The sequence below is a fragment of the Macrobrachium rosenbergii genome, chromosome 13 (genome assembly GCF_040412425.1).
Source record: "Macrobrachium rosenbergii isolate ZJJX-2024 chromosome 13, ASM4041242v1, whole genome shotgun sequence".
NCBI classification, from domain to species: Eukaryota; Metazoa; Arthropoda; class Malacostraca; order Decapoda; family Palaemonidae; genus Macrobrachium; species Macrobrachium rosenbergii.
In genome coordinates, this window is record NC_089753.1 from 10,000,444 (window position 1) to 10,011,629 (window position 11,186).

At 36.8% G+C, this 11,186-nt stretch overlaps 1 protein-coding gene across 1 annotated transcript in view; it reads left to right on the forward strand.

Moving 5' to 3' along the window:
• Window positions 1-456: 456 nt before the first annotated feature.
• The window catches only part of LOC136844889 (tyrosine-protein phosphatase 10D-like), a 190,686-nt gene continuing 179,956 nt past the window's right edge, over window positions 457-11,186 (forward strand). The window contains exon 1 of the mRNA XM_067114178.1: window positions 457-873. Within this exon, the coding sequence (XP_066970279.1) occupies window positions 787-873 (87 nt within the window). The 5' untranslated portion in view covers window positions 457-786. The remainder of the gene's footprint in view (window positions 874-11,186) is intronic.

Consider the following 11,186-nt stretch of genomic DNA (forward strand, 5'->3'; position numbering starts at 1 on the left):
CTCAAGATTAGGAAAGTCTAATTTTTCCTGAAAAAAAGCTTGATTTTTTTTTAGTCCTCATATCACAAGAATCCACTGTCATCCATGACAGATAAATATGACATTATGGAAAGAATTTACAACAAAATAAACGAAAGCCTCCTTTCTAGGTCTATTTTTTTTAAGAAGGAATAGATAGATTAATACGACTCGACTCATTGCCTGAAATCCCAAACACCACACGAGCGAAATCCCCCTCATGTCAGTTAAATTCCAAATACCTACGGCTGTGATGGATAGACAGATGGGCACGAAATCCGATTGACATTAGGATAAGAATGGGAATTACGAGGGAGGCGTGTCTGAATAAAGGAAAGAGGCGGCGGATGGGGAATCGGAAAAGGAATGGTATTCACCTTTTCGCTTCGGACGACAACTAACGAGACGATCACTCTTGGCTGTCTGACTGGCTCGCTCAGTTCACCTGTGGCTGGCGTGGTGTGAGGACCTCCGTGCCGTTCATCCTGGCTTAAACTTTTGTATCGCCATGTTCTATGCGTTCAGATAGCATTAACCTGACGGGATATAAGTGTGATGGAGGCTCCAGTGAACGGCATGAAGGGCTAAAATGTGATATAACCGTGCTTCCAAGGGCCAAAAACAGAAAATAGTGACCCAAATCGTGTTTGTTTGGGGGAAGAGGTGGTGTAGAGGGAGGGGGTAAAGGAGAGGTGTTCGGTGCTATGGTTCTTTTGGTGTAGTGTTCGTATCTCCTGTGTTCTTTATGTTTTGTGTCTTGATATAAAGATGAAGATAACCACCATGGATTTTATTCATCTCAATATGAGGACTCTACTCTTCAGCATCTGTGCCATAACGTCGTTCATTCATGAGGTGAGTAAAAGGTAAACCTGTTTTTACGCGAGTCGAAGTCTTACCTTGGGAAGTTTTCTCGAGAATTCGACTCGTAGAAAGTTTTCACTTAAGCAGAAAGAATTCTTATGATTTTGCCTTTATTCCGGGGAGTTTTAGATCTTTTCTTGAGTGTCTGGTCGCTGATCTTTTTCTGAAATTAGATTATCGGAGATAGCTTGGCATAGATGGAATAGAGAGCGTTGTCATGTGATAGCAGGTCTGTGGACAACTTGTTGCATTGCAGTTGAAGTCTCGGGGAACGTGGGAAGGATGCAAAAACAGATTATCGTTTTCGCTGTTATTGTTGCAATCGACTTTTAAATGCCAAGTTTTGGTAATTAAGTATTCAGTAATGGGAAACGTTAGTTTTAAAAAAATCCGGGTAGACCTATTTATTGAAATGGTATGGTTATGTTGCTGGGGTTAAATACAAAAATTCTATGTATGGGGTACAGCATTTTTTTCTTTAATTTTAAAATATGGTTCAGTCTCCTAGCAAAAAAAGCTACTATTCTTCTTACTATGCTTTCTTTGTTTGAAATCATAACATACGAAAAGAATGGCCCTAAATAGCATAAGATAGTGTATGGGTCTATAAACAACGGACATGAATATAAATGATAAAGCTAGAAAGGCTTCTTTATTGTTTTATTTGGCTTTTTATTTACGTTAGTCAAATCCATCGCAACCCTTGATTAAATATCATTGATGTGGCTATTAAACTTTTTCATCTTGCCAAGGAATTTTGCATTGTATTTTGGTACCTGCTTTCTTTATGCGCTTTTAGCAGTGAGCTGAAATAAATTTGTTATTGCTTGTATATATAATTATTACCGTACCATGTGTAGTGAAAACATATGAAAAGGGCCCTTCGAATTGAAGATTTAGTTTGCCATATTACATTAAAGGTAGTAATATACTAAAATCGAGATCAGCCAATTTTTTTAAATTTCATCACGTAAACAGCATATCCGTTTACAGCACAATGGATTGCAGTTATAAGAAAGAAAGAAAGAAGGAAAGAAAGGAAAGAACCCACCTGATACCATCACGTAAGAGCGTGTGATTATATCGTTTTTCGAGCAATTTACTCCCAAGATGAAATAGGATTTCTCGGGGGAAAAAAAAGAGTGAACGGCCAGATTTCATTGATCGAAAGTGGGGCTTATAAATGTCGCCGTTGCTGTAAGTAGGATTTTTTTTTCCTCGCATTACATGTGATATTTCCATTTCGTGTTAGACTTAACTCTCAGGGTTATTCTTTTTGAAGTTAGATAAGATTTTCAACATAAGCCTTTTTCCATATCGTGGGTGATCCAAGAAAAGACAACTATCACTGCGACATTCACGCTTAGATCGTTTAATTTGGGGAGATCCCCTTGTGTAGAGAACTTCACGACGAACACATCAAAATATCTAACAGCAAACAGGCAGATAGAACAATGAAAGAATATTGCAGTACAAGGAAAACATTGTTTCGTTAGTTCTAGCAGTGCAATAAAGGTTGATATTAAATAATGTTGCATAAACTCACTATAGTCTAAATCCTGTCGTTTAGTCTGTTGAGAAACAGAAACATTAAGATTCCATGTCAAACTGCAACACTTCTTTTTTCGTATTTTTATATTTGCTGTGTTTATTCATTTGCTATCACTGTGTGTACTTTAATAACTTTTTTTATGACAACCCGTGCTAAGCAGAGTACCGGCAATTGCCGTGTAATCTTGTGTCACATTAATAGTAAGAATTTTGGCCTTGATATAAAATGATGAATATAGGAAATGCTCATTTCAGGACTCCACTCACAAGGAGAATAAAGATATAAACCCAAAATACATATGGATCTGTGGTCCAGATATCCACTTAAAACATGTTTACCAGAAAGCATTTTCCTTCGTCCTATCAAGCGAAACGTCATTACATCAACCTAACTCAATCCCATTACGCGCCAGGGGCATGAATAAAATATGTCTCATAGGGGATTCGCCACCTGTGGGTTTGATTTCATCAGTCTTCCAACCGCTGGAACAAATTTAATCTCTCAGCTGCCAATCTGCAATGCGGTTTGGATCGGCGCCCCAAGACAAAGCTCTCTCACTCTCTCATTGCTTTGAGGTTTTTTATTACTCGTGATGTTTTTTTTTTTCCTTGGTGTTATAAGTTTATATTTTTAGCTCGCTTGAGCTGAAAGCTCAAGTGTGCCCGGCGTTTGTAGATAGGCATATGTCTGATTTCAAATTTCGACTTCTTTTGACACACAAGATGATGACGCCAGGATGAGTAACAATAAATCAACCAATCAACGCACAGGATGAAATCATATTAGCGAAACTTGCCACAAAGCATCCGTTGGTAAAGCGGATTCAAGTTTGCTGGAATGATGATGCTGAGGTGAAAGCTTCCTTTTGAATTGTAGTCTCAAATTTCTTCAAATAAAAGGCCTGGGCTCAAAGTTTTGTATTGGAATATGTATAAAAAAAAAACAATCTTCCAAAACCGGAACTACAGTTTGTCAGATTGGCACGGTCATATTCGTGAAGTATAGATTCTCGCTCATTCAAACCACGGCCCCATAGGTTAGGGTCCAAACTTTTGTATAAGAAATTGCAAGAATGTTAACCACTGCAAGTATAGGAAGGTGACTCAGATTAGCGGCCTGGCCTATGGACCTTTGTGGTTATTGATTGATGATGAAAGTTTTAGATTTTATGATTTTTTCCTTATTTCAGACTATTATTGTATTTACTTTTGTTCATTGTCTTTATGGAATGGAAGCTTCATATTTTCTATTTTTGTTTCGATTTCTTCGTTTTGTTTACATGTGCACTTCGTTTTTAATGGATTCCCTCGGTTAGGATGATCGGTATTCTGTTCACTGTTTCGTATTCTGTTTTTAGATAAGCAAAAAAGATTTCTTATTCATTATTCTAAATTGAGAAACCATTTAGTGCTTCTTATTCATTATTCTAAACTGAGATACCATTTAATGCTTCTTATTCATTGTCTGTGAAACTTGCTTATCAGTTAATCGTCTTTTTAGGTTTCTTATTTACGAGCGATTCTAACTTATTTTTATAATGGAAAATGCAAATGAGAAATGGGATGCTTTTTGATGACCAGATTGAATAAAATTACTCTCAATGGAACCAGTTTGTGATTTAATATATTGTATATAATTTCTAATGTTTATTGTCTTAAATCTTTCTCCATTCATGATGTAGAGAAACGTGGCATATACGTTGTCACATCTGTGATCGCCTATCTCAGTTCGTTAATGGGTAATTAATAAACTGCTTTTGTCATTAAGGAACCATAAACCATTTTCGACCACGGTTGGTCAAAGCTCCTGGCCGAGAGTCCGTCATTTTCAAATACTGGAGATTTTTTTAAACAACGTTTCGAAATTGTTTAGATATCACAGATTTTATTTTAAATGTTCCAACTTTCCTTTATTGCAAATAGTCACTTGAAGCCTTTTGGGTAAGTGCAGCAAGAGAAATCCAAGATTTTTCTTTAAAGAACATTAAAATGAACATAATAATCTTTGCTTGTTAGTACACTTCAAAATTTAAGAAACTCAAATACAAATACAGACGCCTAAAGCTATCCCTACTTTTTATAATGTTTATTTAAAATTTGGCCCACAAAAAACTCGAAGAAATACTAACGAAACTAGATGCATAGATTCAGTGTAAATAGTAAATCTGATGAAGAAAGTAAACATAGACGCCACTGTTTGTAACTTAATCAGAATTCCGTGATCGAGTCCCAGTTGATTCAATTCATTTAGCTCATTTCAGCAAAGCCGTTCCCATCCTTTGGTGAATTTGGTGATTTGCCAGTCTAATGAGATCTATCGCGCTTTGCAGCTTTGAACTCCGTGCGTTGTTGGCAGCTTTGCACTGAAACAGTTCTGTTTATTTTGCTGTTCGTTCATTTGAGGTTAATTGTTTCGCAAATAATGCCTCTTTTAATTAAGAAATCTTCAAAGGAATCACTTATGCGTGTTTGCAGGAATGAAACATAAGGCGTGGTACTGTCCTTGCTCCTATTAGCCTGTTGGTTTGATGTCCGTGTTTCGATTTCCTCAGCATCCTCCGTGCTTCGTAGTTATTAGTTGTTTGGTTGTGGATACTTTTTCTCTTAATGGCTTTTCATTATACACTAGCTGTGTTGTATGATGTTTGTATTGTATTCAATGAAAATTCCTAGTATAGGCTCTATAGCCTATATATAATATAAAAATATATATATATACACACATGCATGCATAAACACACACATATAAATATATACAGTATGTATATATACATGGGCGACATAAATGGCCACTGAAATGCCTCCTGCATTTGTCTTTGGCTTGCATCACTTCCACAAATCTCCACTCTTCCTAAGCCTCCCGTCTTATATTTCACACTCACGTATGAAATGACGAATATAGATCATAAGCTTTCAGGGGAAAAAGCTGCATTAAAAACACAGCACGAAACAAGAAAAACCATTCAACTTGAGATACTTTGTCAAACCCAAACACTATTGTACAAAGAATAAAAAAAAAGGGCCCTTCGTCTGTGCAAGCCGATTAAAACGTAAAGCAGAATGTATGTATATATATATATATACACATATATATATATGTATATATAGTATATACATACATATATATATACACACTCAAACACACACTCACACACACACACACAACACCTTAAGAACAGCATTAGGGGTCAAATAACAAGATAGTTTGAAAGAATACCATAAAGGAAATGACGGAGGTTCCGTATGTAGGCTAGATGAGCTAGTGATGAAAGGGAGATGGAGAGTATTGGACATGTCCTTCGCACAATCCGTGGGAGAATAGCTCGTGACAGCGTCAGCTGGGCACGTGTGGGCAGCAAAGTTGGAAGATCCAGATCTACTTGGATGAGAACTATGAGACGGGAAGCTGGGGATCTGTGGAAGGTAAAGGACATTTAATCCATTTGAGGTGGAATTTCACTGAGGCTCTACGTCACATGGCGTTGGATGCCATATATAGGCCTCTCTCTCTCTCTCTCTCTCTCTCTCTCTCTCTCTCTCTCTCTCTCTCTCTCTCTATCTCTATATATATATATATATATATATATATATATATATATATATATATATATATATATATATATATATATATATATGTATGTATGAGCATAATGCAAATGTATCACATGAAAACTGCACATATACATCAAGTGTCATCGTGATTTTAAGGATATAGGCTATACAAATATAGGCTATCTACATATACATATATATATATGTATATATATATATATGTATATATGTGTGTGTGTGTGTGTGTGTGTGTGTGTGTGTAGATATATACACATAGCGGTAGCCCAAAAGGAAAACTTTAAAACAGTCACTACTACAGTCATCCAGCAACTGCCACAGCATCATCCACTTCAAGTAACCAAACCCAGTAGTTTGTTTGTTTGTTTATTTTCGAGGGGGACGACGTAATCACGCAGTACGTGATTTTCATTACAATGGTCAAATCTTGTCAAACCTTGTCGAGCGTACAATTTCCTTTCGGTATTTATAACTTAGTCCCGGTCCAATTACAAATCCAGCAGGTATTGGATGACCCGTCATTCTCCCCACATCGTTTTTTTCGATGTGTCATCGTTTCCTGCATTCCTCGCATCTCGGTTTTTTCCTCTTCATTCGTGCTGTTTTATTCCTTTCTAATTCGATTTCTTTACTTCTGTTTTCGCCCATATTCGTTGCGACGTCAGTTTGCGTAAATTGTCAACCTGCTTTTGGTGTTTATTTTTGTTTTATTTGTATTGTTTTGTTTTTCTTTTTTAGTGTCTAGACTTTGTGGCCATGCCTGGAAGATGTCTGTTTTTAGTTCAATTCCTTGCCCCAGTTATATTGATGAGTTGTCAGTAACCAGTTATATTTTCATATATTATTTGCTCATAATTCTCTCTAATCATCATTTTCGCTTCGGGACGTTTTATCAGATGCTTGGAAGGAGATTTGCATAGTATAGTTAATTTTTCCCCTTTTCAGGCCTGCATTCGTAACATCTTTAGTCTTCATAGATTACTGTCTACCCATTTATTTTTTTTTCCTTGTCATGTGTTTTAGTGTGCACTTGACAAAATGTTTAATTGGCCCCTACGTTTGATTTAAGATTACGTTGCCCACAATAAAGTAGATACATAATTATGTAGTGTATTTGAAAAAAAAAGGAATTTCTTAATTGTTTTTTTCAAGAATGTGTGACTAGGACTACATATGTGCCATGAGAGAGAGAGAGAGAGAGAGAGAGAGAGAGAGAGAGAGAGAGAGAGAGAGAGAGATGCGTATTTTTTCTGCATGATAATATTTCTTATAATATTTCTTTTTTTTTTACACAAAATGGCCTTTTTTTGATTCTTGGGATAAGAATTTCACAAACTGCAGCGTTACGAAGCAAGTAGGCTAATGCATTCCCAGCCTGCAGGAGACTCCTTGACCTGCTTGGACTCACTTGCAACATCTGATTGTTGGTATGCCGGGTTTAAAGAAAATTTGTTTTAAGTTTTTTTCCGATTTATGTTTCATATTATGACGAAGAAATAATTTTTGTTAATAAAATCCAGTAGCATTGTTGTTGTTTTATTAGAAAAGTTGTTACGTTGGTTAAATGTAATTCAGTATTTTTTAACACGTAAGTTTCTTGTTTCATGAAACAGGGGCGGATCCCAAGAAAAAGGCAAGACAGTGATCAGGGCCACATACTTCGGAAAAATTTTCACACTGACAGCTTCATAACAACAGTAATAGTGATAAAAATGGTAAAGGGAGCTGAAGTATTGTCAATAGGCTAATGTAGATGCAGCATTTTAGAAATTTTAACAGTTTGCCAGAAGAATATTTACATTCACAAAGTATGATAATAGATAAATAGAAATAACGAAACGCCCATTCTGGTCCTTTTCATTTCCTGATTGTCAAGATTTCTTTCATGTTTCACGTTGTCAAGATTTCTTTCATGTTTCACGAACCACTCTTGAATGAACAAATACAGTGCGATCTTATGCAAAGAAACATACACTAAATCGAACCGGATTTTATCAGCGTGATTATCATGTGAAGTGATGTGAAACAAGGAACACAGCCGTTTATTGTCAGTTATAGTTTCTTGAAGAAGCACTCGAGGAGACCTCAGGAGAGATAGGCTGATGTGTGAATTCAAGTTAAAAAGGCCTGTAGTGATTCGCTGTCACAGATAAGAAAAATATTAGTATCGGACCCCACGATTTAATAGGCCTAAAGTTACTAACGAAGAATGAGTGGAGGCGATTTTAGGAGATGAGGAGGGGTGATTTTAGATGAGTAGGGCAAAGGCCCCAGGATCTGACATCCGTTACAGATGTTTATGGCTGGGGGACTAGGCCTAAGACTAAGATCGTCTGTTGATATGAAGGATTTTAGACTAATAAACTCGGAGATGGCGATGAGGGACGCCAATCTGATGTTTTTATTAGTAATAATGAGCATACGTTTCTTTGGAAAACTCAGTTTGAGGGAAAGTTGTAACTTCTGATAAGATATTGACTTGAGGAGCATATACTTAATATTGCTTATTCTGCTTCTCAAAAAATTTGGTATCTTGCGGAAATGTTTTCGAGTGTTTCTTGAGGAAGGTATTATATTTAAGTGTTTTAACTCTTTACTTCTTCCTTGTTTGTTTTAGAGTAACCTACTACTCTGCCGTGTGTTCTACGGGTGCTGATTCTCATCTCATAAGACAAGCTTATTTTGACAGCTCTTAATGTTGACTTGTGTTATTGACGTAGAGTAAGTTCATTATGTTTGTGGCATAAAATGTACTATAATAAGAAACAACTTTTTACCTAACCTAGCTGGTTTTGTTCACAAATTAGGCAGCTGCTGTTGCAAACAGTGTGTCTTTTCTAGTATCATCAGGTTAATATTGCTCAGTTTGCTACGAGTTTTATCTTGGCTACAAATAAATGTGGAATAGTTTACCCAGTGCAACTGTGGAATCTTCTGATCTCCAGATGTTAAGCAAAGGGCAGATTCATTCTAGATTTCTGCAGACGACTCCTGAATCCAGATAGCCTATATCGGTCTCATATTTTTTGTTTCCCTATATTTATTTATTTTCACATTTTCCTTTAACTTTTCTCTCTCTGCAGGTTGAGTTCCCTCTGGAGGCCTTTTACGTTTATAGTCTGTTGACTGCCATAAGGGTTTTCGGCTGAAGATTTCAAGAAAGTAAGGGGGAGGGGTTAATCAACATCTGTCGCACTGTAGGCTATATGGTACCATTGTTCCTTGCAGCTCCCCTATGGTTCCTTGTGCAGTGCTTTCTGCCTTTTACTTTCTTACTCAGCTGTCCAGCTTCTTTAACTTAAGCCTGCTCGTTTTCACCTCTCGTTTAAGAACGTAGCCCATTCTTCGAATCAGCCCTTTGGTGGCCTTGGAATCAACTCTGTTGTCTCATTAAACTAATTAATAATAATGATAATCTATGTTACAAGACAATACCATCAATTTGCATAGAAATTTTACATTGTAATGACATGAGAAATAAATCCTAAACAACAATGGAATGGTGGCTATTAATGTTATTATAATTTTTAGATGGTATACCAGACCTCTGGTTAAAAATTCTTCACTCTTAAAAGGCTGGCTCGAGAGGTTCATAGATATTATAACTAAATCTAGTAACTGACAGAGTCTTATAAACCTGGAAACTTGATCATTTGAAAAAGTTAAAAATTCGAACAAAATGTCTTTCAGAAATTTTATTTCAGAACCTTGCATTTGGTATAATATAAAATTCGGTCGGTAAAATACATCATGCTTCCTACAGTGAGGAAAGAAGATTATTCTGTCGAAATCGCTCGTAAGTATACGTTCGTCATATCTGCAACAGAACATGGAGAGGTAAAAAGAGAAGTAGGGTACGAAGTCTGGTAATAGCCTTGAATTAAGCTTTTCATTTAGAAGTTACTCTCAATTATAGGTGAAGTGTGCTGTCGGTGAAACCACTTGTCATACTCTTTAGTTGAATCGTTGCCCAGGTGTGCAATTTAAACCGTGTTTATAGTACCATAACATGCATATTGATCCCTGCTGAAAATATCAACTTTTTGCCAGATGGCACTTAAAATATATTGCTATATCCCCCCACTGCCGGTTATTTCCGGTTCTTTGTCCTTTTGATAATTGAGAGTAGGGTTGGCGATATCACGTGATATTGATCGCTTCAACCGTGTGGTTTAATATCACTGACGTCGACAGAGTACGTTAACTATATATTGCTGATGTTGCCGTTGCAATTTAGAGTTCTTAAAAGCGAAAGACAACTGAGAGTTCTAGATATTGGTGGCAGTGTATAACACTTGCTATCAAGTGAAAAGGTGTTTAAGGCAGTGGTTCTCTCAACCGGGGGTGGGGGAGGAGTTTCAGGGTTTCTGGGGGGGGAATTGTGACTACAAGTTGGCAGGCTCAAACTGGCTCTAGGACCACACAAAACACAGTGTTCTTCGGTCCGCACTATTGAGAGGTCACGCAGGGCTTTCTCTCCGGTAGCTTGTGTGTTTATGTTAGTATTTTATTGCATATTATTTGGAATGCACATTTTGAGGCAAGGAATGTTGGAAAAAGGAGGGGGGGCGATGACACTCTGACATACGGTGCATGGCTCAGAAAAGGTTGAGAACCACTGGTCTAAGATATGAAAGTTCATGATAGCCTAATCTTGATCAACGTAAAATGGCGTCATTGCCTGTTCCTTTTAGTAAAATGATAATGTTAAAAAGATTTTATTCAGTGGGGAATACACCAATTTTGGGATGTTCCTCGTCCTTTTGTTGTTTATGTATTGGTTTATTTAGTCAAGTGGAAAGTGTATGCATTCATAAACTTTTAAACCCTTTAGTTCTTATTGTACTTCATAAGCCAACGATCTCCCTTTTAGAATTTTTTGCAAACAAAGAAAAAAAAACTTCTACTATCTGCTGTGTTTTAGTCTCTCAAAATGCATTTATTCCTGTAAGCTAAAGCAAAAGCCTATTTTCATAGTAAGCCAGTTTATTCGGGGATGAACTTTAACCCACCACCTTTAACATAAAAAATAATTGAACACAAAAAGCACACCGGAAAACTATTGTATCAAAGATCATAGGTCACGATCGTGAGAGGGTATATTTCTGTGACCTGTGTGAATGCGCACCACCCGTGATCCAGGATGATATAGCTTAGGCGGTTTCACACAGACAGACTAATGG